The sequence below is a fragment of the Myxine glutinosa genome, chromosome 7 (genome assembly GCF_964187855.1).
Source record: "Myxine glutinosa chromosome 7, kmMyxGlut1.1, whole genome shotgun sequence".
Classification (NCBI taxonomy): Eukaryota; Metazoa; Chordata; class Myxini; order Myxiniformes; family Myxinidae; genus Myxine; species Myxine glutinosa.
In genome coordinates this window covers 147,418,356-147,441,122 of record NC_136267.1, presented here as the reverse complement: position 1 = coordinate 147,441,122, position 22,767 = coordinate 147,418,356, and the positions used below count along the sequence as shown (strand labels likewise).

Here is a 22,767-nt window from a genome sequence, read left to right as displayed (position 1 = left end):
AAAATATTATAAACCACAAACACGTATGATTAGCTTTTTTAAACAGTCGCTAATGCTGTTCATAACACTAAATTAAGAAATTTGGAGGAATCCCGACATCCGTGAGGTAAGTTTTACTTACAGAACTGAGCAAAGATCTACTGTGCTCTATATATCCCACAAGAATTTGGTTAATAACATGCCTTTCTGCCGATAGCGTGGCGTTTTTCGAAGTGAACTTTTGAAACTCGCTCCTGCTTTTAAAACGAAACTGAAAGGGAGGAAGCCCGGGCTGTGCTCATTTACCAAGCAGCTAGCTAGCGCTTGCCAAGCCAGCCGTTCCTTAACGGTTATGAATGGGAGTGCTTGCTCGAATGCTTAAACCACTTGGCGATCTCTCCACAAGAAACATGGTGAATGAACACACACCCAATGTTCTTGAGACCCGACCATACATCGACTGTAATCTAAATACCCCAAAGAGGAAGGACCCTGTCTCCCCCTCCGGTAGTGAGCGGGTGTACTCGTCCTTTTAAATGCTGAACAGGTGAGGAGGAAGCAGCACGTACCATTTTTAAAGTCTAGGCATATGGTATGACTCGGCCGGGGTTTGATCCCCCAACGTCCCCACACACACGGCGGACGGTCTCACCAAAACACCACAGAGTTGGCTTTTCCCCGATTGGGATTACGAGGGTTTCTGATGAGGGATTGAAAAATCGGATTCTTCGATGGATTGCAGGGTTTGGAAAGAGTTTTGTGGTTAATTCGCTTAAACCACGTTACGTACCGAAAATACCACACAACTCCCAATGAGTCGGAGAAGTAAGTTCGTATTTAGTGCGAACACAATCAAGGTGTCATCCTAAAGCACCTCACAGAGATCATCATTAATAAATAATAAACTACACGAACGAGGTGAGGACGTGTTTTTCCTGAGGAGGTGAGCTCGTACATTGATGATTAACACACAATACTCGACATTTTAAAGATAAAATTCACTTAATGTTGTGAAAACCCGTGACAGGTACCTTCGTCGCGATGTCTTCTTAGAAAGACCCATCTTGGCAAATAAAAATCGTGCGATGGAGGGGTGAGGGGCGGAGGAGGTGTGTGGAGAAAGATTCAATCAAAAACTCCACGAGATATCCGCATTGAAATGATTGTTCGCAAACAATACCCGGTTGTTCCGTTGTCACCACTTGATAGGCCTACATTTGTGACGTCAGCCTTCCTCGTACTTAAATAATGAGGAGTTGAAGGGCGATCAGATTGGTACATTCTCAGTCTCCATTATAATTGGTTATTAATTTTTAAATAAATTAATCGTTATATATTTATTTTGGGGAAGAGTTGCTTTCGGGGTGGTTTGGGGACACCGGAAGTGTCTTGATCGTATTTTTATTTTAACCACAATAATAGTAATGTCAATGTTAAAACCCATTCTTGAATTAATACATTGCAATTGATTTAATAGCCAATAGGAGATGTTATTTCCATTTAACCTCCTCAACCTCCTCACACGAACACCCCTCCCCCGATGATCTGCATGTGACGTCACCATATTTGCGATCCGCCATGTGGGCTCATCGATATATTACTGCTACTGGACTAGCAGAAGTACCCGGCATTGCCGGGCGGGGGAGAAGGAGGGGAGGGAGAAGAGGAGGGGAGGCGAACGGGGGGGGAGGGGAATGGGGGGGAGGGGAGGGGAGGGGGAGGGGGAGGGGAGGAGGGGGGGGAGGGGGAGGGAGGAGGGGGGGGGGAGGGGGAGGGGAGAGGGGGGGAGGAGGGGGGGGGAGGGGGAGGGGAGGAGGGGGGGGAGGGGGAGGGGAGAGGGAGGGTGGAGGGGAGGAGAGGGGGAGGGTGGAGGGGAGGAGAGGGGGAGGGTGGAGGGGAGGAGAGGGGGAGGAAAGGGGAGGGGGGAGGGAAGGGGAGGGGGGAGGGAAGGGGGGAGAGGGGGGAGGTCGCTCTGCCCTCTGCACGGCATTGTCCATATGGAAGTAGACTCGCTGGCCATTCTCGAGGTGGACAGCTAGGCCAATGACTGGAGGGAAATGCTCGGAAATTGGGTGCTCTAGGAAGAAACTGCGTGGAATTAGGCCTCGGCCATCTAAAAGCAGAAAATCGAAAATCCTCATGAAAAAGAAGAAAATAGAAAATCGAAAATCATGAAGTGGCATTTAATTGAGAAACTGCGTCATGTAAAATCAGAGAATCCAGAATCAGAAAAAGCGATCAAAAACTGCGTGGAAGTCGGAAGTCGGAAGTCATTGTCGTCAATTGAATGTCGCATTTATTTTTTATTCCCTGTCAAATGGCATTGGTCCCGCATTCCGAACCCGGAAGTCGGAACTCATTGTCGTCAAATAAATGTAGCATGTATGTTTCACTCTCTGTCACATGCCGTTGGTCCCATGTCAATCGGATGAAGTTGAAAAATTAACGTTACGAAGTTTCTCTGGGACGTACTGATTCCGAATGTGAAGTTGAAAAATTAACGTTCCGAAATACGCTAATTACGCTAACAGAAGCGCTGGTGCTGCGAAGCGCTAGAGGGAGCTCTAGCTCCCTTCCTTCGATTCCCTCCCTCTTCTGCTAGCGCTTCTGCGCTAATACGCTAATTTTAAAACCCAAAGTTTTTGAAATTTTAAGGTGTGTTGTAGTTGCTCGGAGACGTACTGATTCCGAATATGCCTTTGGTTTTGCTCTGCGATGAGTAGTTCTCGAGTTATAAGAGGACAAACAAACAAACAAACAAACATACTTTACTGCTTTATATATATAGATGCCACATGGCTTATCAGCGCTTGTTGTCGCGATACGTCGGAAGCGCCGCCATCTTGCGGAGGTACAACCAGCATGTGTGATCATTGGATCCAAGGCTAAAAAATTGACTCCCAGACCGTAGAAAAAATATGAATATGAATGAATGATCGTTTTAAGGCCATTTTCCCCGCTAGAGCAGGGGTTAGCCTTGCGGGCCCCATGACAATCATGGTTCCCTGTTTGAGGCAATGTTTTTATGGCCGGATGCCCTTCCTGATGCCAACCCTTAGTCGCCTCTTACGATGTGCAGGGATACAGTGTACCTATTCTAAACCGGCGTACACATCGGGTAACTCCTAGACTGTGAGTCTAGTCTAGTCTAGTCTCGGGTACACTAGACTCCTAGACTGTAGCTCGGTTAATAATGAACGGATCTGTACAATTAATACCTCGAAGCGCGGTGCTACGCGTGCTACTTGTTTAGCAAGGAGGATGAGGACAATGCGGTAAGTTGAAAGAGTCTTTATTGCAAGAGCTCCACTGTAGCACTGGAGCGCTCCGGGCTGCGCACCCGGTGTATATCCCGCGGCCACGCCTACCACTCGGGCGTGGCCGTCGCCCACTTGGTGCGCGGAATGATGCTATCACGCCAGTGAGCTTTCGTGTCCACCACACGTGCCCCCCCCCCCCCCCCCAGAATTCCCGCGCACCTGGAGGGCCAGTTTGCGGGGCAAACGGATGACCCGGCCGAAGCGCCCACTGGCGACTGGCGGCGTCCGGGGTGCAGGGAAGCCAGCTGGGATGCCTCCGGCTGCACCCGGGATGGGTGCGGGACCGGGGGGCGGCGTGCCGGCGGGGCTGGGCGGTGCCAGGGGTCCGCCCGCAGGGGGGCGGCCTCGACGCGGGGGCCGAGCCACCGGCGGTGGGTGGTCCACCTCGAGGTGGGCCGGCTTGAGGCGATCCACTGAGACGCGGTCGGGAGTACGGCCGATGTCCAAAGTGAAATGTTTCACCCCGGACTCCAGCACACGGAAAGGCCCGTCGTAGGTGGCCTGCAGTGGTGTCCGGTGGCCGTCGTGCCGGACGAAGACGTACTCCGCGGTGCGAAGCTCCGGGGCGATGTGCGTAGGTTGGTGCCCGTGGTGCGCCGTCAGCACCGGGGCGAACCTCCGGGCTGTCTCCTGCAGCGCAGAGCGCACCTGCGCCGCGGACCATGGTGCCGTGGGGTCGGGGAGGAACTCGCCCGGCACCCGCAGCGGTTGCACGAAGACCAACTCCGCCACGGATGTGCGCAGGTCGTCCTTGGGTGCCATCTGGAGGCCCAGCAGGACCCAGGGGAGCCTGTCGACCCAGCCGCCGTCGCGGAGGGTGGCCCGGAGTGCGGCCTTCAACGAGCGGTGGAACCGCTTGCACAAGCCGTTGGCCTGGGGGTGGTAGGCCGTGGTTCGGTGCAGCTGGACCCCGAGCCCCCACGCAACCGCCCCCCAGAGCTCCGAGGTGAACTGGGGGCCGCGGTCGGACGAGATGTCCGAGGGGGTGCCGAACCGGGCGACCCAGGTGGCGATGAAGGCCTGCGCGACGTCCGCCGCCGTCGTCGCCGCCAAAGGCACGGCCTCCGGCCACCGGGTGGTGCGGTCCACCATGGTGAGGACATGGGTGAAACCTCACGAGGGGGGCAGAGGTCCCACCAGGTCCACGTGAATGTGGTCGAACCTACGTTCCGGCACCGTAAACGGGGCCAATGGGGCCTGGGTGTGTCGGTGCACCTTCGCGCGCTGGCACGCGAGGCACGTCCTGGTCCAGCCGTGGACGGCCTTCCGGAGGCCATGCCAGACAAACTTGTCGGCGACCAACCTCTGGGAGGCCTTCGTGCCCGGGTGGGACAGGCCGTGGATGGCGTCAAAAACCTGGCGCTGCCAGCCCGCGGGCACGATGGGGCGAGGCTGCCAGAGGGAGACGTCGCACAAGAGGGCCGTGCCCGCGCCGTCGAACGGCACCTCGGTGACGCGGAGGCCCGTGACGGCGGTCCGCAAGGCCTGGACGCCAGGGTCGGTGGCCTGGTCCGCCGCCATCCGGGAATAGTTGATGCCAAGGTGGACTGTGTGGGCGATGGACCGGGAAAGGCAATCCGCCACCGGATTGTCCTTCCCCGCGACATGCCGGATGTCTGTCGTATATTCGGACACGGTCGAGAGGTGACGCTGCTGCCGGGCCGACCACGGCTCGGCGACCTTCCCCATCGCAAAGACCAGTGCCTTGTGGTCGACGGAGGCCGTGAACGCACGGCCCTCGAGCAGATGGCGGAAGTGCCTGACCGCCAGGTGAAGCCCGAGCAACTCGCGGTCGAAGGTACTATAACGGCGTTCGGGCGGGCAAAGCTGCCAGCTGAAGAACGCCAGCGGTTGCCAAGCACCACGCACCCATTGCTCGTGCACCGCGCCCACCGCGTAGTCCGAGGCGTCGGTGGTGAGGGCGATCGGTGCATCGGGTGCCGGGTGCGCGAGCATGGTGGCGTTAGCCAAGGCGAGCTCCGCGCCCGCGAACGCCGCGTCCATCTGCTCGGTCCAGGTAACATCACCTTTGCCCGGCTTCCCACGGAGGGCCTCGTGCAAGGGGCGCAGGAGCTGGGAGATGCGGGGCAGGAACCGATGGTAAAAGTTTACCATGCCCAGGAACTCCTGGAGCCCCTTGATCGTGCAGGGGCGCGGAAACCCCTTCACCGCTTCCATCTTGGCCGGTAGGGGGACGGCCCCGTGCCTGGTGACGCGGTGCCCCAAAAAGTCGGTGTCGGCGACGCCGAACCGGCACTTGGCGGGGTTCACGATGAGGCCATGCTGGCCCAGGCATTCGAAAAGCGTGCGGAGATGGTGAAGGTGCTCTTCGCGGGACGCGCTGGCGACGAGGATGTCGTCCAGGTAGACGTACACAAAATCCAGGTCGCGCAAGACGCTGTCCATTGGTCGCTGGAACGCCTGAGCCGCATTCTTCAAACCGAAGGGCATCCGAAGAAATTCGAAAAGTCCAAATGGCGTGATGACCGCCGTTTTCGGGATGTCCTCCGGCCTGACGGGGACCTGATGGTAGCCGCGTATGAGGTCCACCTTTGAGAAGAAGGACATGCCTGCCAACCGGGCGGAGAAGTCCTGAATGTGGGGGACGGGGTAGCGGTCGGGGGTGGTGGCGTCGTTGAGGCGCTGGTAGTCCCCGAATGGTCGCCATTCCCCGCCGAGCTTTGGCACGATGTGGAGCGGCGACGCCCAAGCACTCTCGGAGCGCCGCACGATGCCGAGCCGCTCCAGCGTAGCGAACTCCGCTTTAGCTACCGCGAGCTTCGTCGGCTCGAGGAGGCGTGCCCGGGCGTAGACCGGTGGCCGGCGGTGGGGATGTGGTGTTCCACCCCATGCTTGACGGCCCCCGCCGAGAACGTGGGCCGCGTGAGGGTCGGGAAGCCGGCGAGGAGGCGGGTGAATTCGTCCGCTGCCGGAAGCGTACAGATCAATTTGGCCGGAACCGAACTGCTCAGCAAGCCGCTCGGTGAGCCGCTCGATGAGCTGCTCCGGGAGCTGCTCAACGAGGCGGGCAGCGCGCAAGCGAGCGAGCTGAACGTCTCAGCCTGGACAAGCCTTCTGTGCTTTACGTCCACCAACAGGCCATTGGCACAGAGGACGTCTGCGCCAAGCAGTGCCATAGGCACACGAACAACCACCGGAAAACCTGCCCTCCGAACAGCAGAGAAAGGCAGCGTTTTCCGTTTGTGCGAATGGACGTACCGTTGGCATCAAGCAGCGCGGGGCCCCGGCCTGCGGTCTGCTTGTCGGACGTACCGGCGGGAACGACACTCACCTGCGCTCCCGTGTCGCACAGGTAACGGCACCCGGATAAGGTGTCCGTTATGAAAAGTAGGCTGTTTGAACGGCCGGCGCTCAGTGCCACTATCGAGGGCCAGCCCGGGCGTTTCCCGACCTGCCGAATGAGCACGGCGGGCGACATTGCCGAGCCTCGTGGCCGAACTGGGCGTTGAAAAAACACCAGGTTGGCGGCGGAGGCGGCGGAGGCCGCGGCTTTCTCCGCGGCGGCGGTGGTGGTGGGCGGGGCATGGCAGCGGCCGCGAGGTGTGCATCAGCATCAGCCACGAGGTGTGCATCAGCCTCGGGATGCGCGACGGCCGTGCCAAAACTCGCCTGCGTGTCCAAAGCCGCGAAGAACTTGTCGGCCTCGGCAGCGAGAGCTCGGGGTTCCGTTGTCGCAGAACCGGCCAACGCGAGGCGTACTCGTGCCGGCAGCTGGCATCGAAATAACGCCCAGAATAGAGCGTTCGGGGTTTCGTCGCCCATCAGTGACAGCATATGGTCCATGCGGACCGACGGTCGCCTGTCACCGTGCTCGGGGAGGTCCAGGAGGCTGTCGGCCCGTGCGTCCACCGTGAGGCCGAACGTGGCGAGGAGGAGACGCTTGATCGCCTCATACCTGGCGTCGGCCGGTGGGCTCCTCAGGACCGACACGACACGGGCGGCCGTGCCGGGCCCGAGGGATGCGTCCACGTGGCAGTACATGGTCTCATCCACCGTGATGCCTCGAAGTCGGAACTGGGCTTCTGCCTGCAGGAACCAAACTTCAGCTTGAGCCTCCCAGAACTCGGGGAGTTTGATTGTGACCACGTTGGTTGCCATTGCTGTGGCGGGTTCGGGTGGTCAGCGACGGCTGACCAGAATGTCGGAGGGTCACCAATGAAGCACGGTGCTATGCGCGCTACTTGTTTTGCAAGGAGGAAGCGGACAACGCGGTAAGTTGAAAGAGTCTTTCTTGCAAGAGCTCCACTGTAGCACTGGAGCGCTCCGGGCTGCGCGCCCGATGTATATCCCGCGGCCACGCCTACCACTTGGTGCGCGGAATGATGCCATCACGCCAGTGAGCTTTCGTGTCCGCCACAACCTCATTTTAATGCTGAGGAAAATTTCTATCTTGTTGGAGAACAGTTTGCAACAGAGCAGTAAACTGCATTGTTTTTCCTGGAGTAGACGAGGCAGCTCCCCTTAATTGTTTCCTCATTTACCAGTGTCCTGTATGTGTAGGGGTGATGAAAACGTCTACCATCCTGCCTTCTGGGAAAGGTGAATGCTGGGGCAACCTGAAACGGCCCTCTGCGTACAATATCTGTCCTGTCTGCAATCTGCATCTGACAGGATAGTTGGCCAGTCAAATGGATTTTGTGGTTGTGCTGCAACTGGATATTGGGAGGTGGCAGATGGAATATCAGTGGATGATGTAGAAGGTTGTGGTACCTCAGTTACGACTTCTGCAGCACACGCAGTCACGTCAGAGGAGGGAGTAGATGCCCCCGAAGTCTTTGAATCTGACGATGTTCCCTCCCTCAGCAGCAGTCATGTCAGCTGACGAGGTAGATGGTCCTGGTGCAGCGGAGGTTGCTCCAAAATATTTCAATAATGCCCCTGAAAAGATTATACATTAGATTATTATTATTTTTTAAATATAGGCTGGAAGACATTGCATGGGTATGTTATATGTATCTTCCAGGCCTATTTATATGTAGTCAGTTTATCCAAATAATGCCTATTTGGAACAGGCATGTTTTGAACGGGCACTGCAGTAGTTATTTTAAAAGACGACTTTAATGTTGCAAGAAAAACGACTGTCACATTCATTCAATCAGAACAAATAAACAAACAATCACATACCTTTATCCGGTGTTCTTTTTACCATCTCCAATTTTCTCTTCTTCCTCCCTTGAGCGCCAAACATAAATTTTATTTTAGGAGCCATTTGTGTACTCTGTTGGTCAAAATAAGTTGCGAATGGGAGATTGGGAGAGAGAAGGCAGGTGCTGGCGATGGCGCTGCTACATAACAACAAAACGTTGACGGCAACGTTACCCCAGCGTTACATGGCTACACACTGAGTTAGCCATGTGTGCCCCCCCCCCCCCCCCCCAGCGGTTGTGGCCCTAAACAACCGCATAGAGTGTTTATACCAGCGGCCGGCTTTGAGTTGCGGCGATGCAAGGCTGCTAGTGGTGTAATTACGTTACGACATAATTGGTGGTGTTGCGATATTAATTTATTGTACCAATTATTGTCCCCCGTCGCACGGCGGAGTGAAAGGGGGACTATGGTTTTCCCCTCCGTGCGTGCGTAAGCGAAGGACCGCATTCGAATTTGGTGTGTGGGTGCAACCCACGTCAAAATCCAAAATGGCCGCCGCCATGTATGTCTGATGCCATGTATGTCTGATCCTTGCGAGCTGAATATCTTGAAAAATAAGCGACCTACCAACTTCTAATCTGGTGTGTGGGTGTATCTAGGCAAAAGGAAGAACGCTATTGAAAATTGGGTCGCCACGTCAAAATCCAAGTTGGCCGCCGCCATGTATGTCTGAACCTTGTGAGCTGAATATCTTGAAAAATAAGCGACGTACCAACTTCTAATCTGGTGTGTGGGTGTATCTCGGCATAAGGAAGAACGCTATTGCAAATTGGGTCGCCACGTCAAAATCCAAGATGGCCGCCACCATATATATGTCTGAAACTTGTGAGCGAAATATCTTGAAAAATAAGCGAAGTACCAACTTCTAATCTGGTGTGTGGGTGTATCTCGGCATAAGGAAGAACCCCATTGGAAATTGGGTCGCCACGTCAAAATCCAAATTGGCCGCCGCCATGTATGTCTGAACCTTGTGAGCGAAATATCTTGAAAAATATGTGAAGTACCAACTTCTAATCTGGTGTGTGGGTGTATCTCGGCATAAGGAAGAACGCTATTGAAAATTGGGTCGCCACGTCAAAATCCAAGATGGCCGCCGCCATGTATGTCTGAACCTTGTGAGCAGAATATCTTGAAAAACAAGCGAAGTACCAACTTCTAATCTGGTGTGTGGGTGTATCTCGGCATAAGGAAGAACGCTATTGAAAATTGGGTCGCCACGTCAAAATCCAATATAGCCACCTCCATGTATGTCTGAACATTGTGAACGAAATATCTTGAAAAATAAGCGAAGTACCAACTTCTAATCTGGTGTGTGGGTGTATCTAGGCATAAGGAATAACGCTATTGAAAATTGGGTTGCCACGTCAAAATCCAAGATGGCCGCCGCCATGTATGTCCGAACCTTGTGAGCGAAATATCATATCATAGCATGTTTTCTGCGTCTTCCACTTTGTCAACTCACATCACTTCCCCGACGGGGGACCTAGGTGTAACGCTTGTTTCCTCCTTTTTAGTTCCCCAGAGATATCTTCCAGTCGTTGATGTGAGCTGTCGAGCCTGGGTTTGAATTCCAACCCAGCTATGAACTTTCATTCGGGTGTTTCATAGGCCTTGTGATTCATCAATGTGTGTGCAGTCCCTCGGTTGGACGTGAAACTGGTCAACCTTATGCCGGAATTAGTTTGTGGACATTAAAGATCCCATTGTGTCCTTCACAAAGAGGAGGCAAACTATCGCTGGCATCAGCACATTTCAAATTCATGCCCAAGCTTCCTGAGCCGGAGTGGCTACGTGACCAGCATTGTGGCCAAGTATCTGCTCTGACGAGGCTATGGAATATGAATATGATGATGATGATGATGTTGATGATAATTATCGAGTTGATGTGAAATAATCATTTGAACATGGCTTTGTTATTACTGTTTTATTTCAGAAGCACTGTTGTGAAGCTCTGTTTGTGCCTTTGTTTTCAGTTCAGGATGTGGGAGGTTATTTCCAAAATTGGAGGATTAAGTACTGGATTTGTTTACAAAGCAAAGAATGTCAACTCAGCAGAAGAGGTACGAGCTTGTGGTATACTTCCTCTGGCTTCATTTCACTTTTTGGGAGAGGGAACAGCACACGGGAGAGCGAGATAGAACAGAACATGGTGGAAAACACAGATGGCAGTGTGGAGGGACGTGACAGACACATGGAAGAAGGAAGGATGGGAGCGAAGGGATCAGGGAATTCTCCTGCATCTGAATGTGTCTTCTCTCTTTCTGATGAGATGAACGATGCTTTTTCTTTTGCACCTCAATGTTTTGTCCTTCTTCCAATTTGTACCACTCGACTAGATTCACTTGTGGTGTGTTGATGTAATCGTTTCCCTATTTACCTTTTTATTCCCGTCTGTGTGAAATTGTTCCTTTCTCTCATTTAGCTCTTCAGTATAAACAGAAATAATAATTGTACATCACGACACACCAACATCATTTGTTCTACTCATTTTCCTGCATTGTACCTGATATGTTATAATACGATCTCTTGTCCCCTCTTTCAGGTTGCTTTGAAGAAGGCAAGATCTTTGAAATATTCAATGGATGTAAGTTTATATTTATGTGGAGATAGTGGTGTTTTAATTGCTGAAGTAAGAACACAGTTTAACCCCTGAACTCTCCTGGCAGAACTTTTGTCTGTGATACATCTTTGTCTCTTGGCCCCTGAGGCTGTGCGTCTCTGTGTGTGTGAGTTTCAATCTTGTGGTTATTGTGATGGTGTGACTTAACCTTTATCCAGCTTGGAGAAGGAATTTGTATGATTTTTGTACACCGCTCCTTTCCTATGCCATCTCCAGGCATTGCAAATCGTCATTGCCGGGCACCGAAGGGGGCTCGGCAGTGACGCACGCTGAAAGAGAGTACTCACTTTTCACTCTGGTTGTTTGTTTGTTTGTTTGTTGTGCACCGCTCCTTTCCTATGCCATCTCCAGGCATTGCAAATCGTCATTGCCGGGCACCGAAGGGGGCTCGGCAGTGACGCACGCTGAAAGAGAGTACTCACTTTTCACTCTGGTTGTTTGTTTGTTTGTTTGTTTGTTGTACACCGCTCCTTTCCTATGCCATCTCCAGGCATTGCAAATCGTCATTGCCGGGCACCGAAGGGGGCTCGGCAGTGACGCACGCTGAAAGAGAGTACTCAGTTTTCACTCTGGTTGTTTGTTTGTTTGTTTTCTTTCTTGTTTTCTTGTTTTCTTTCTTGTTTGTTTGTCCGGGCAATATCTCAGCCATCCTTTGAACTAGGAAGCTGAAATTTCGGCACAATAGTGAGCAAGTCGTTTGTCAAAAACGATATATATATTTTTTGATTAATCAATAAATTGAGGAGTTATTTAATTATTAGCGATTAATTAAGTACTTATTTAATTAATCAAATTTCCTTTCTCTTCTGACCATTAACTCAGGCACCTTTTGAATTAGGAAGCTGACATTTGGACATGCCAATGACCAGGTGATTTGGCTGCAAAGGATATTTTTGATTTATTAATTAATCAATTAATCGATTAATTATTTAATTATTCGATTAATGACAAAAAAAAATTTTTTTTTTAAGTTACAGATTCTGATGAAATAGTGGTAGTATATGTGTTCTCTGACCAAATTGATTAATAATTTAATTTTTTTATGATTATTATTTATTTATTTTCATTATTAATCATTTATTTATTTTCTTTCTCATTTGGCCAATATCTCAGGCACCTTTTGAGCTGGGAAGCTAATATTTGGACATGAGTGACCAAGTGATGTGGCTATCAAGGATATTTTTGATTTATTGATTAATCATTTCATCTATTAATTATTTATTGATTAATCGATTAATTATTTATTGAGTAATCAATTAATTATTCAATTTTTTATAAATGACTTATTTAATTAAATTTCTAAAAGATACATCTTCGGATGAAGCACTAGTGGTTTAGTTATGCGATTAGCCAATTGATTAAGAAAATATTTTGTGATAATCTTTTATTGATTTTAATTATACAATTAATCAATCAATTAGTGTACACCTCTCCCTCCCAATGCAGCCTCAATGAGCTGCACTGCGGTATTGCCGGGCGCCTGAGGCGCCCCGGCAATGCCGCGCTGCAGCATATTTAATTATTTGGCATGGGGCGGTGTACTTTGAATGTATTTGTACTTGTTTGTTTGTTGTACACCGCTCCTTTCCTATGCCATCTCCAGGCATTGCAAATCGTCATTGCCGGGCACCGAAGGGGGCTCGGCAGTGACGCACGCTGAAAGAGAGTACTCAGTTTTCACTCTGGTTGTTTGTTTGTTTGTTTGTTTGTTTGTTTGTCCGGACGATATCTCAGCCATCCTTTGAGCTAGGAAGCTGAAATTTCGGCACAGTAGTGAGCAAGCCTTTGTCAAAAACTGTATTTTTGGTTTTTTGATTAATCAATTAATTGAGGAGTTTTTTAATTATTAGCGATTAATTAAGTACTTATTTAATTAATTAAATTTCCTTTCTCTTCTGACCATTAACTCAGGCACCTTTTGAGTTAGGAAGCTGATATTTGGACATGCCAATGACCAGGTGATTTGGCTGCAAACGTTATTTTTGATTTATTAATTAATCAATCAATTAATCGATTAATTATTTAATTATTCGATTTATGACGAAAAAATCTTTTTTTTTCAAGTTACAGATTCTGATGAAATGGTGGTCGTTTATGTGTTCTGTGACCGAATTGATTAATAATTTAATTTTTTTATGATTATTATTTATTTATTTTCATTATTAATCATTTATTTATTTTCTTTCTCATTTGGCCAATATCTCAGGCACCTTTTGAGCTCGGAAGCTAATATTTGGACATGACAGTGACCAAGTGATGTGGCTATCAAGGATATTTTTGATTTATTGATTAATCATTTAATCGATTAATTATTTATTGATTAATCGATTAATTATTTATTGATTAATCAATTGATTATTTCATTTTTTATTAATGACTTATTTAATTAAATTCCTAAAAGATAAATCTTCGGATGAAGCACCTGTGGTTTAGTTATGCTATTAGCCAATTGATAAAGAAAATATTTAGTGATAATCTTTTATTGATTTTAATTATACAATTAATCAATCAATTAGTGTGCACCTCTCCCTCCCAATGCAGCCTCAATGAGCTGCACTGCGGTATTGCCGGGCGCCGGAGGCGGTGCCGGGCGTCGGAGGGGGAGGCGCCCCGGCAATGCTGCTCTGTAGGATATTTAATTATTTGGCATGGGGGCGGTGTACTTTGAATGTATGTGTACATTCGATCGTGTACACACTTGTTCTCTTTCTCTTTTCTCCTGCATTTTGTAATTTTTTTTAATTTTTTTTGCAGCTCTCGCGTGAAGCTTCGATATTGAAGGCGCTAAATCACCCAAACATTAGTAAGTGTGGATTTTGCTTAAACGTAATGATGTTTGAGTGTAATTTTATTTATAATGTAATTATATAAATGTTTAGAATGGAATACACCACTTTCTGTCAACTTCATTGACTTCAAGAAGGAATTCGATCGTGTTCATAGAGGACGCCTGTGGAAGATGCTGAGATCTTATGGAATTCCACAGAAGATGATCACTCCAATCAGCAAATTCTCTGAACACTTCTATGAACTCCATGTGCAAAATATTTATTTATATATAAATAGACTCACAGCTGTAATTGCTGTCAAAGGTGTTTCCACCAAGTATTAACTCAGGGGAGTGGACACTTATCCACACCTCAAGAGGGTGGTAGATGGGATGCTAGTTGAACCTCCCTCTGTGGGACCGCACAATTATTGAACCACCCTGCCTGTGAAACACCGGGATCATAGTTTATAGCTAGGCCGAGTTGCCAACCCAGGCGAGACGGCCACGAGGCGAGTCTGCGTGCATCGAGAGCTCCAGGCCATCGTGTCAGCCCGCTTTTGGATTGCTTGTTCTTAAATAGAAATATCGCTTGCACTCTATCATATCCTGCGAACGAACGGCGAATCTCCCGAACTGCGAATCCTGTTGCGGATCTCCCAAAGCCCGTCGACGTTACAAAGGGGGGCGGGGGGGGGGGTTGAAGCCATTTTTCCCCTCGGGTCTTAGTGTCCACGGGGCCGAATCGGCACTTCCGCAGCGAGCATGACAAAGGGTATCGGGTCAACGCCACACGTACCTTTGACCCACGCTGCCACGAAAACAGGGACCGGACCTCGCACAAGCCACGCTAATCGAATATGCCCGAGCGGTGTGCGTATCACGTGACTCGTGCCGTTACTTTTATTGAACCCGATTCGAGCGGTTCTATTCGTACGATGCTAAGCCAATTAATGGAAAGGACGGGAACGGTCAAATAAGAGGAAGAACACAGTTGATTTAAAATGCACAATAATCAGGATAAAGGAAAGGGGACACAGAGCGGATGCTTAACAGTTTTAACAAAATCCCCAGACAAAGGGCCCACTCACTCACACGGGGAAAAAGAAAGAAGGAAGTTCACGCGCCAGACGCGCCTTGCCGTCGGTCGCTCCGGGACAGCTCACCCGGCATGGCCCTCTGGTGGTCACGGCACGTATGCAGGAAATGCAGGCAGGAGGAGATCGCGCGTCTGTGGCCCAGAATCGGTCGTCTCCACAGCGCGATTAATACAGCCGCAGAGCGCAGGGCACAGGGAATGTTCGTGTACAACGAGACTATTACAAGCAGTTCGAGCAGTAACAAGCACCCCGACTCGTTCAGGAGCTGGGCGATTCTGACGCATTCTTGTCTGCTGCGGTTCTCTCTCCGACTTCTCTGCTTGTTCGGGGCAAACTCTGACTCAACTCTCGTCTTCGTGCGTTCTCACGCGGGGGGCTCGGGGCAGGGTTTTATGGCCCGCCCCAGAGTCTTACCCGAATGTTCCATGCTCCGCCTCCCGTTGCCATGGTGAGCCACTCCCCCCGAGCTCTGATTGGCGGCTCGTCGCTTACCGACCACTCCCCTGCAGCTCCTCCCTTCGGCCTTGCCAGACTTGTTCAGGCCGAGTTCAGGCCCTCTTTCTCCCTCTTTCTCCCTCTTTCTCCCTCTTTCTCCCCCTTTCTCCCCCTTTCTCCCTCTTTCTCCCTCTTTCTCCCTCTTTCTCCCTCTTTCTCCCTCTTTCTCCCTGTTTCTCCCTGTTTCTCCCTCTTTCTCCCTCTTTCTCCCTCACACACCTCTTTCTCCCTCACACCCCTCTTTCTCCCTCTTTCTCCCTCTTTCTCCCTCTTTCTCCCTCTTTCTCCCTCACACCCCTCTTTCTCCCTCTTTCTCCCTCTTTCTCCCTCTTTCTTCCTCTTTCTCCCTCTTTCTCCCTCACACCCCTCTTTCTCCCTCACACCCCTCTTTCTCCCTCACACCCCTCTTTCTCCCTCTTTCTCCCTCTTTCTCCCTCTTTCTCCCTCTTTCTCCCTCACACCCCTCTTTCTCCCTCACACCCCTCTTTCTCCCTCACACCCCTCTTTCTCCCTCACACTCCTCTTTCTCCCTCACACCCCTCTTTCTCCCTCTTTCTCCCTCTTTCTCCCTCACACCCGTCTTTCTCCCTCACACCCCTCTTTCTCCCTCACACCCCTCTTTCTCCCTCACACCCCTCTTTCTCCCTCACACTCCTCTTTCTCCCTCACACCCCCACAATTATCTATTGTCTAAGTATTTCTATGGGCACAGCCATGAATAATGCAGGTTTTTTTTCCAGATTTTCATTCTTCCAAACCAGTAGTTCTTCAGCAAGCTTTTGAATAACCTGCCGGTCCTTAGAAATAATGATTGTTGGTGTATTTTGTCAGAATTTCATCAAGACAAATCCCAAAGCTATTTGCTTGTGCTTGTCTCAGATGCTCACCATTACCTTGGAAGAAAACGACTGCTTTGCAGCATGGGTGTCTGCAAAGGATGCTGGCTTTGCGAGCCAGGATGGGGCTGACCCCAAGTGTGAGTGTTCACTGTGGCTTTTGTATTTCCATCCGCTACCATCGATGTATTATCTTTATACGGTAAGGTGGGGGAGTGGTAGTGATGGGGGTTGGCTGGGGGGCTGCTGGGTGGTAAATTACATGTAAATGACGTATGTGGTAAATAGATCTTATTGTGGGCAAGTGTAATTCCCACTTGCTAAGCCCCCTTTGCTTATTGGTCTATGCCTCTCCACTCTTCCCCCAATAACATGCTTTGCCTTCCTGTGTTATTTGCAACATCCATATGAGGGTGGTCCTTATTTGCAGGTAAAATTTAAAGTTAAAAAGCTAAATTCATCGATTTTTCACCATACTAGTCACGCCCACTCCCTCCGTGAGCGAAAGGATGTTTTCAGAATTAGAATCGTTTCCCATCCGCAATACCCTTCTGGCAGGGTTTGGTGGTTCAATCACCTGCACTATTTGATGTGTACTGGCGAAAATTGCATGTAGTCTCTTAATTCACCATCTCCTACTTCACAAGTTGTTGTAGGAAGTTAAAGGGGAACCCATATGCAATGGAGGATTGTGGGGGGATGACGGAGAGGGTGTGGGGAGGTTGTGGATACTGTTAGCTGGGGTGATGGGGGATGGTGGAGGGGGGGGGGGGAGTGGTGCTGTGTATTGTGGTGGTGATGCTTGATGGGGGATTATAAGGGGGTGTGGAGAGGTCGTGGGTTTTGTTAGCCATGGTGATGATTGATGGGGGATGGTGGAGGGGGAGTGGTTCTGGATTTATTTTTTTTTTTTTTTTTTTGTATACAAGATCGAGGCTCGTGAAAGAGCGAACATTAATCACACAGAAAGACAAACCGACACATAAAACATATAACATCGGGAGCGGTAGACAAGATGGGGAGAGAGGGGGAAGGACACAAACACAACATTTGAGAGCAGGGATCGAGAGACATGGAGACATCGAGAGATCTGTGGGAGGGAGAGGGCTTTGGGGGAGGGGGTGCATGGGAAGGGGGGGGTGGGAGAGGTATAAAACACAAGGGCACCAAGGACTTCCAGGACAGAAGTTGGTATTTCAAACAAGGTGGATCTGGGGTGAATTAGCGGGGGTAGAAAAGATCAAGGTTTTGGATGGGGGAAGATAAGAGATGGTGGTGAACAGCTGTTTTAAAGACCTGGACGGAGGAGTGGGATTGAAGGGAGTGTGGGAGTTTGTTCCAGAGGCGGGAGAAAAGAGGAATGAAAGAGTGAAGGTGAGCAGAGAGCCGAGATTTCGGCAGTTTAACCATCAGAGGGTTGCTGGCAGATCTTGTGCGACCTGTCGGAATATTTGGGGGACAGAGCACAGAGAGAGCTGGGGGAGCAAGGCCGGAGAGGAGTCGGTAGAAGACAGAAAGACCACCTACCTGCCTGCGGTGAGTGAGTGAAAGGCCCTCAGAGATAGCTTCATCGCAGGATATTCCAATGATTCTGAAAGCTTTGGTTTCAACAGCGTGAAGCCAAGCTAGGTGTGAGGCAGGAGCACCAGCCCATAGGGGAGAACAGTATTCCATTGAGCTGGGGATGAAAGCCTTATATGTGGTGAGGAGCTCAAGTGTGCCGAGGAAGGACTTCGCACGACGGAGGTTGCCCAGTCGGCGACTGGCTTTGGAGGCCAGCTTGGAAATGTGGTTTTCCCAAGAAAGATCATGGCAGATAGTGAGACCCAAAAGCTTGAGCGACAGAACTTCTTGGAGAGGATTGTTGAGAAAGTAGATGGGAGGATTGTCCAGTCGATCTTTTCGGAGAGACATAGTAAGAGAGTGAGATGTGCTGGGTATTGTGGGGGTGATGCTTCATGGGGAATTATAAGGGGATGGTGGAAGGGGTGTGGAGAGGTCATGGGTATTGTTAGCTATGGTGAAGATTGATGGGGGATGGTGATGGTGGAGGGGGGGGGGGGGGTGAGGGGAAGGGTTGCAGTGGCTGGATGGACCTAGTTTTGTGTGATTGTTGTTTCTTCAGCTTAATCGTGGGGATAGCATTCTCTCTCAACCATGGCGGTTAACCACAAGATCTATAGCCATTGCTGTTGTTTCATAACAGTGCCCTATTAAATGTTCCGAGCGCAAAAGCGAATATTGTGTAGGCCCAATACGCATTCGGGTATTTCAAACAAACCTCATTCCATTTCTGGCAATCCTCGGATGTTTCAGCCATTGGTGTAGCATGAAACCATCTCGGTTTGTATTACTACATTCAGTAAGGGCGCATCGACCCAGCATATTTGTAGAACTTCAAAAATTAATCACCGTTTGGGTTCAATCGTACCACGATGTAACCTGTAAGCAATACAAAAGTGGCAGTCGACATCACTAGGTGATGTCACGGCTAATCGTGAAGAAGATCGCAAAATTCCCAACTTTATAAATCAAAAGCCAGAAAAAACATTATATTGAAGGAGTCCGGACTCCAGCAGAATACGGATAAAAGGATGGCAAGGCACAAACTCGTCCGAGAAGATGTTTATTCGTAAAACCAACTCGGGAACACTGAAAAGCCCGTTTATCGGGCTGCCTTATAGTCAGAGAGCCTACTACACTCTATTTCAACCCATAGCATACAAAAGGTTTGACCCCCTAGAGTTGTTGGGGGTATCAAGCTGAGTAAAAAAAAGTATGTAAGATTGACCCCCCCTGCTGGAACTAGTCACCAGACCCCCCTAAAATGACCCCAATAATGGGTTATTTCAACCCATCTCATACATGGACCAAATTTGGTTACAATATAGTTTCATGTCAGGACATTACAAAAATGTCAAATCTAACAACTTACCCTGCTGGAAAGGTGATGTTAGACCCCCCGCAAAGTACCCCCCAAAATGGGTTATTTCAACCCATCTCATACATGGACCAAATTTGGTCACAATATAGTGTCATGTTAGGACATTACAAAAACATCAAATCTAACAACTTACCCTGCTGGAAAGGTGATGTTAGACCCCCCGCAAAGTGCCCCCCCCTAAAAACGGGTTATTTCAACCCATCTCATACATGGACCAAATTTGGTCACAATATAGTGTCATGTCAGGACATTGCAAAAACATCAAATCTAACAACTTACCCTGCTGGGTAGGTGATGTTAGACCCCCCCCCCCGGCCCCAAAGTACCCCTGTTTCAAGCCATCGTTTACATGAACCAACTTCGGTCACAATCATGTCATCAGGATATTACAAATTATCAAATGTAACAACTTAACAGCTTAAGACATGTCTGTACATTGACATACATCATCATTTAATGCCCCTAGTTTAGTAAAAGTATGCAAATGACCTTGCTAGGCCCTCCTTGGTAATATTTTTTGTAAACTACGGAAGCCAATAGAGGACAACCAATAAAATATTGTTGATGCACTTATAATAGCATGACATGATCAAATATAATATAATAATAGAAGCCTGAATGAAACCAATCAGAGATGATTGACTTGTAGGCATACTATCCTAAATTTCATGAGCATTATATGGTCAAATAGCAAATACATTTTGTATTTAACTTTCACAGATACTGAACGAGCCCCTCCTTGAGGAACTGCATATTCTAGATTTTCCAGTTTTTAAGCAACATGCTTTCATATAGTAAGTATGGAAACTTAATCTGAAGAATTTATGTTTTCCTCTTGACATTCCCCTCTTCTTTTGGTTAATAATGATAACAAAGTTGATATTTGTTCCACATTAGAGGATATTAAAATGTTTAACAATCAAACATTATTTGAAATGCATTGGTTTGATAATTTAAAATGTTTAATCTTATTACAAAGATTAACTAATAAAGCTCAGAAGCCTCTTACAATGGAGATTAATAGTTAAATCAAACTTCTATACTTGTAGTTGTAACTTGTAGTGTGTATGCTGATTTCATTAACCAACACTTGTAGTGTATGCTGACTTTATTTGATTTGTGATATTAATTTTCAGATACAGATGGACTCTGACAGAGATACCACAATGGATACAGTAAAAAAGAATGTACAAGGTACAAAATTACATCCCTTATATTTTAAGAATTTGATGATGCACATTGGCCCGTTTGAAATTTGATGTTGCAATGATGCTGGTGTGAAAGGAATGCAAGTCACTCTGAAATATAAGTCCACCCTCCTATCCTTGATTTAAAAGTAAGCTTGATGCTCAGTATTGCATAGAGATGACTCCCTTAACCTCACCACGCAAGGTTTACCTATTTCATGTATATTCCGGGGGGGGGGGGGGCTTTTATTCCTTCCACACAGGTTCAAATTATGACAAATTGAACATGACCAACACAAGCCTCAACAAATTTGCTTACCATATATTTCTTTTGTTTTCTTTTGTTTTCCTTAATTATTTTGTGTTAATGCAGGTCCCATTTGTTCACTGCACGGGGAAGGGACAAGCAAAGCTGTAGATCATGGTGCTATTATTCTCTTCACACCCGACACTTTAAAGAGATGCACAAATATTCTAGAAGTACGAAAGCGTTGTTCTCTAAAGTATGCAGATAGTGTGTTACCTGAAGAGGTAGATGGTATGCATGGATATCATAGAAGCTGCTACCAAAAATTCATCGCTTTGTCTAAAGCACATCGAGATGCGATCAGTAAGGGTACGCCCCCAGACACCGAAAATATGCCATCCAGCAGTGTGAATAGAATGACCAGGTCAAATATCCAAACCCCTAAACCTACAGATAGGACAGGTCCTATGTAAATGTTTACATAACAGTTTTGGAGTTCTATTTTAACATCAGAAATGTGTAAAATTGTACACAAGCTGTGTAAACATTTCTCTCTGTGTAGCCTTAATAAACTTAATAAACCACGCTGATGATGATGCTGATGACCACACCAATGACCTATTCCTGTATCATTTATTGTTTTAAATGAATTTTAAAACAACGATAAATCATGATGTCTTCCCTAAAATAAGAGCTCTGTTGCTGACAGGAAGTCATGTTTCGTTTATGTTTGAGTCTTGTGATAATAAATAGTAATCCTCATTGACTGATGGTGAGTTTATATATTTGAAGTATCATGTATTTTGTGTGTAGATTGTTTTGAGGAAGGGTCTAACATCACCCACCTTTTCCAGAAGGGTAACGTTAGATTTGTTATATTTGTACATCGTGACCAAATTTGGTTCGTATATGCAATAGGAGATTGCGGGGGGTCTAACATCACCTACCCAGCAGGGTAAGTTGTTAGATTTGATGTTTGTGTAATGTCCTGACATGACACTATATTGTAACCAAATTTGGTCCATGTATGAGATGGGTTGAAATAACCCGTTTTTAGGGGGGGGCACTTTGCAGGGGGTCTAACATCACCTTTCCAGCAGGGTAAGTTGTTAGATTTGATGTTTTTGTAATGTCCTAACATGACACTATATTGTGACCAAATTTGGTCCATGTATGAGATGGGTTGAAATAACCCATTTTGGGGGGTACTTTGCGGGGGGTCTAACATCACCTTTCCAGCAGGGTAAGTTGTTAGATTTGACATTTTTGTAATGTCCTGACATGACACTATATTGTAACCAAATTTGGTCCATGTATGAGATGGGTTGAAATAACCCATTATTGGGGTCATTTTAGGGGGGTCTGGTGACTAGTTCCAGCAGGGGGGGTCAATCTTACATACTTTTTTTTACTCAGCTTGATACCCCCAACAACTCTAGGGGGTCAAACCTTTTGTATGCTATGGGTTGAAATAGAGTGTAGTAGGCTCTCTGACTATTATAAAGCAAAACCAAAAACCCAAACCGAAACCGAAAGCCACGCCTCTCAAGCGAGGCGTGCTTCGGTGGTCACGTGATCCACAGGTGTAGCTCATTATACCCGCACGCACGGCACGCTTTCGCGGTCACGTGACCAGCCACTCTGGCGCCGGGGATCCCCGCCGGTGACGTCACCGGCTGGAGCAAGGAGATTCTGATGCCGGTCTTGCTTGGGGGACCCATGGGTCGCTACACACGCCCCCCCAGAATGGACTTGGTCCAGGGAGGTCAACCTGAGGGGGGTCCGGATGACCCGACCGAAACGACCCCTGGCCGGTCGTGGGGGGGGGGGGTCCGGTGTGGTGGTGGATGGTCGGACGGGGGTGTAGTGGACGGGGGGCGGCTGCGGTGGCAGAGCCAGCCGTGGCGGCTGGCCGACGTCCATGTGGGCTGGTTTGAGGCGGTCCAGCGAGATCCGGTCCGCCCGGCCGCCGATGCTGACGATGAAGGACTTGTTGTCCCGGCGTAGGACCCGGAAGGGTCCGTCGTAAGGTGGCCGGAGCGGCCCCCGGTGCGCGTCGTGGCGCACAAAGACGTACTCCGCCGTGCGGAGTGCTGGGGGAAC

General features: G+C 48.8%; 1 protein-coding gene across 1 annotated transcript in view; it reads left to right on the top strand.

Annotated features, from left to right (window-relative positions):
- The first annotated feature begins 10,299 nt into the window (after positions 1-10,299).
- The window catches only part of LOC137415617 (WD repeat-containing protein 48-like), a 50,104-nt gene continuing 37,636 nt past the window's right edge, over positions 10,300-22,767 (top strand). The window contains exons 1-3 of the mRNA XM_078782757.1: positions 10,300-10,353; positions 10,442-10,528; positions 16,330-16,426. Of these exons, the coding sequence (XP_078638883.1) occupies positions 10,300-10,353; positions 10,442-10,528; positions 16,330-16,426 (238 nt within the window). The remainder of the gene's footprint in view (positions 10,354-10,441; positions 10,529-16,329; positions 16,427-22,767) is intronic.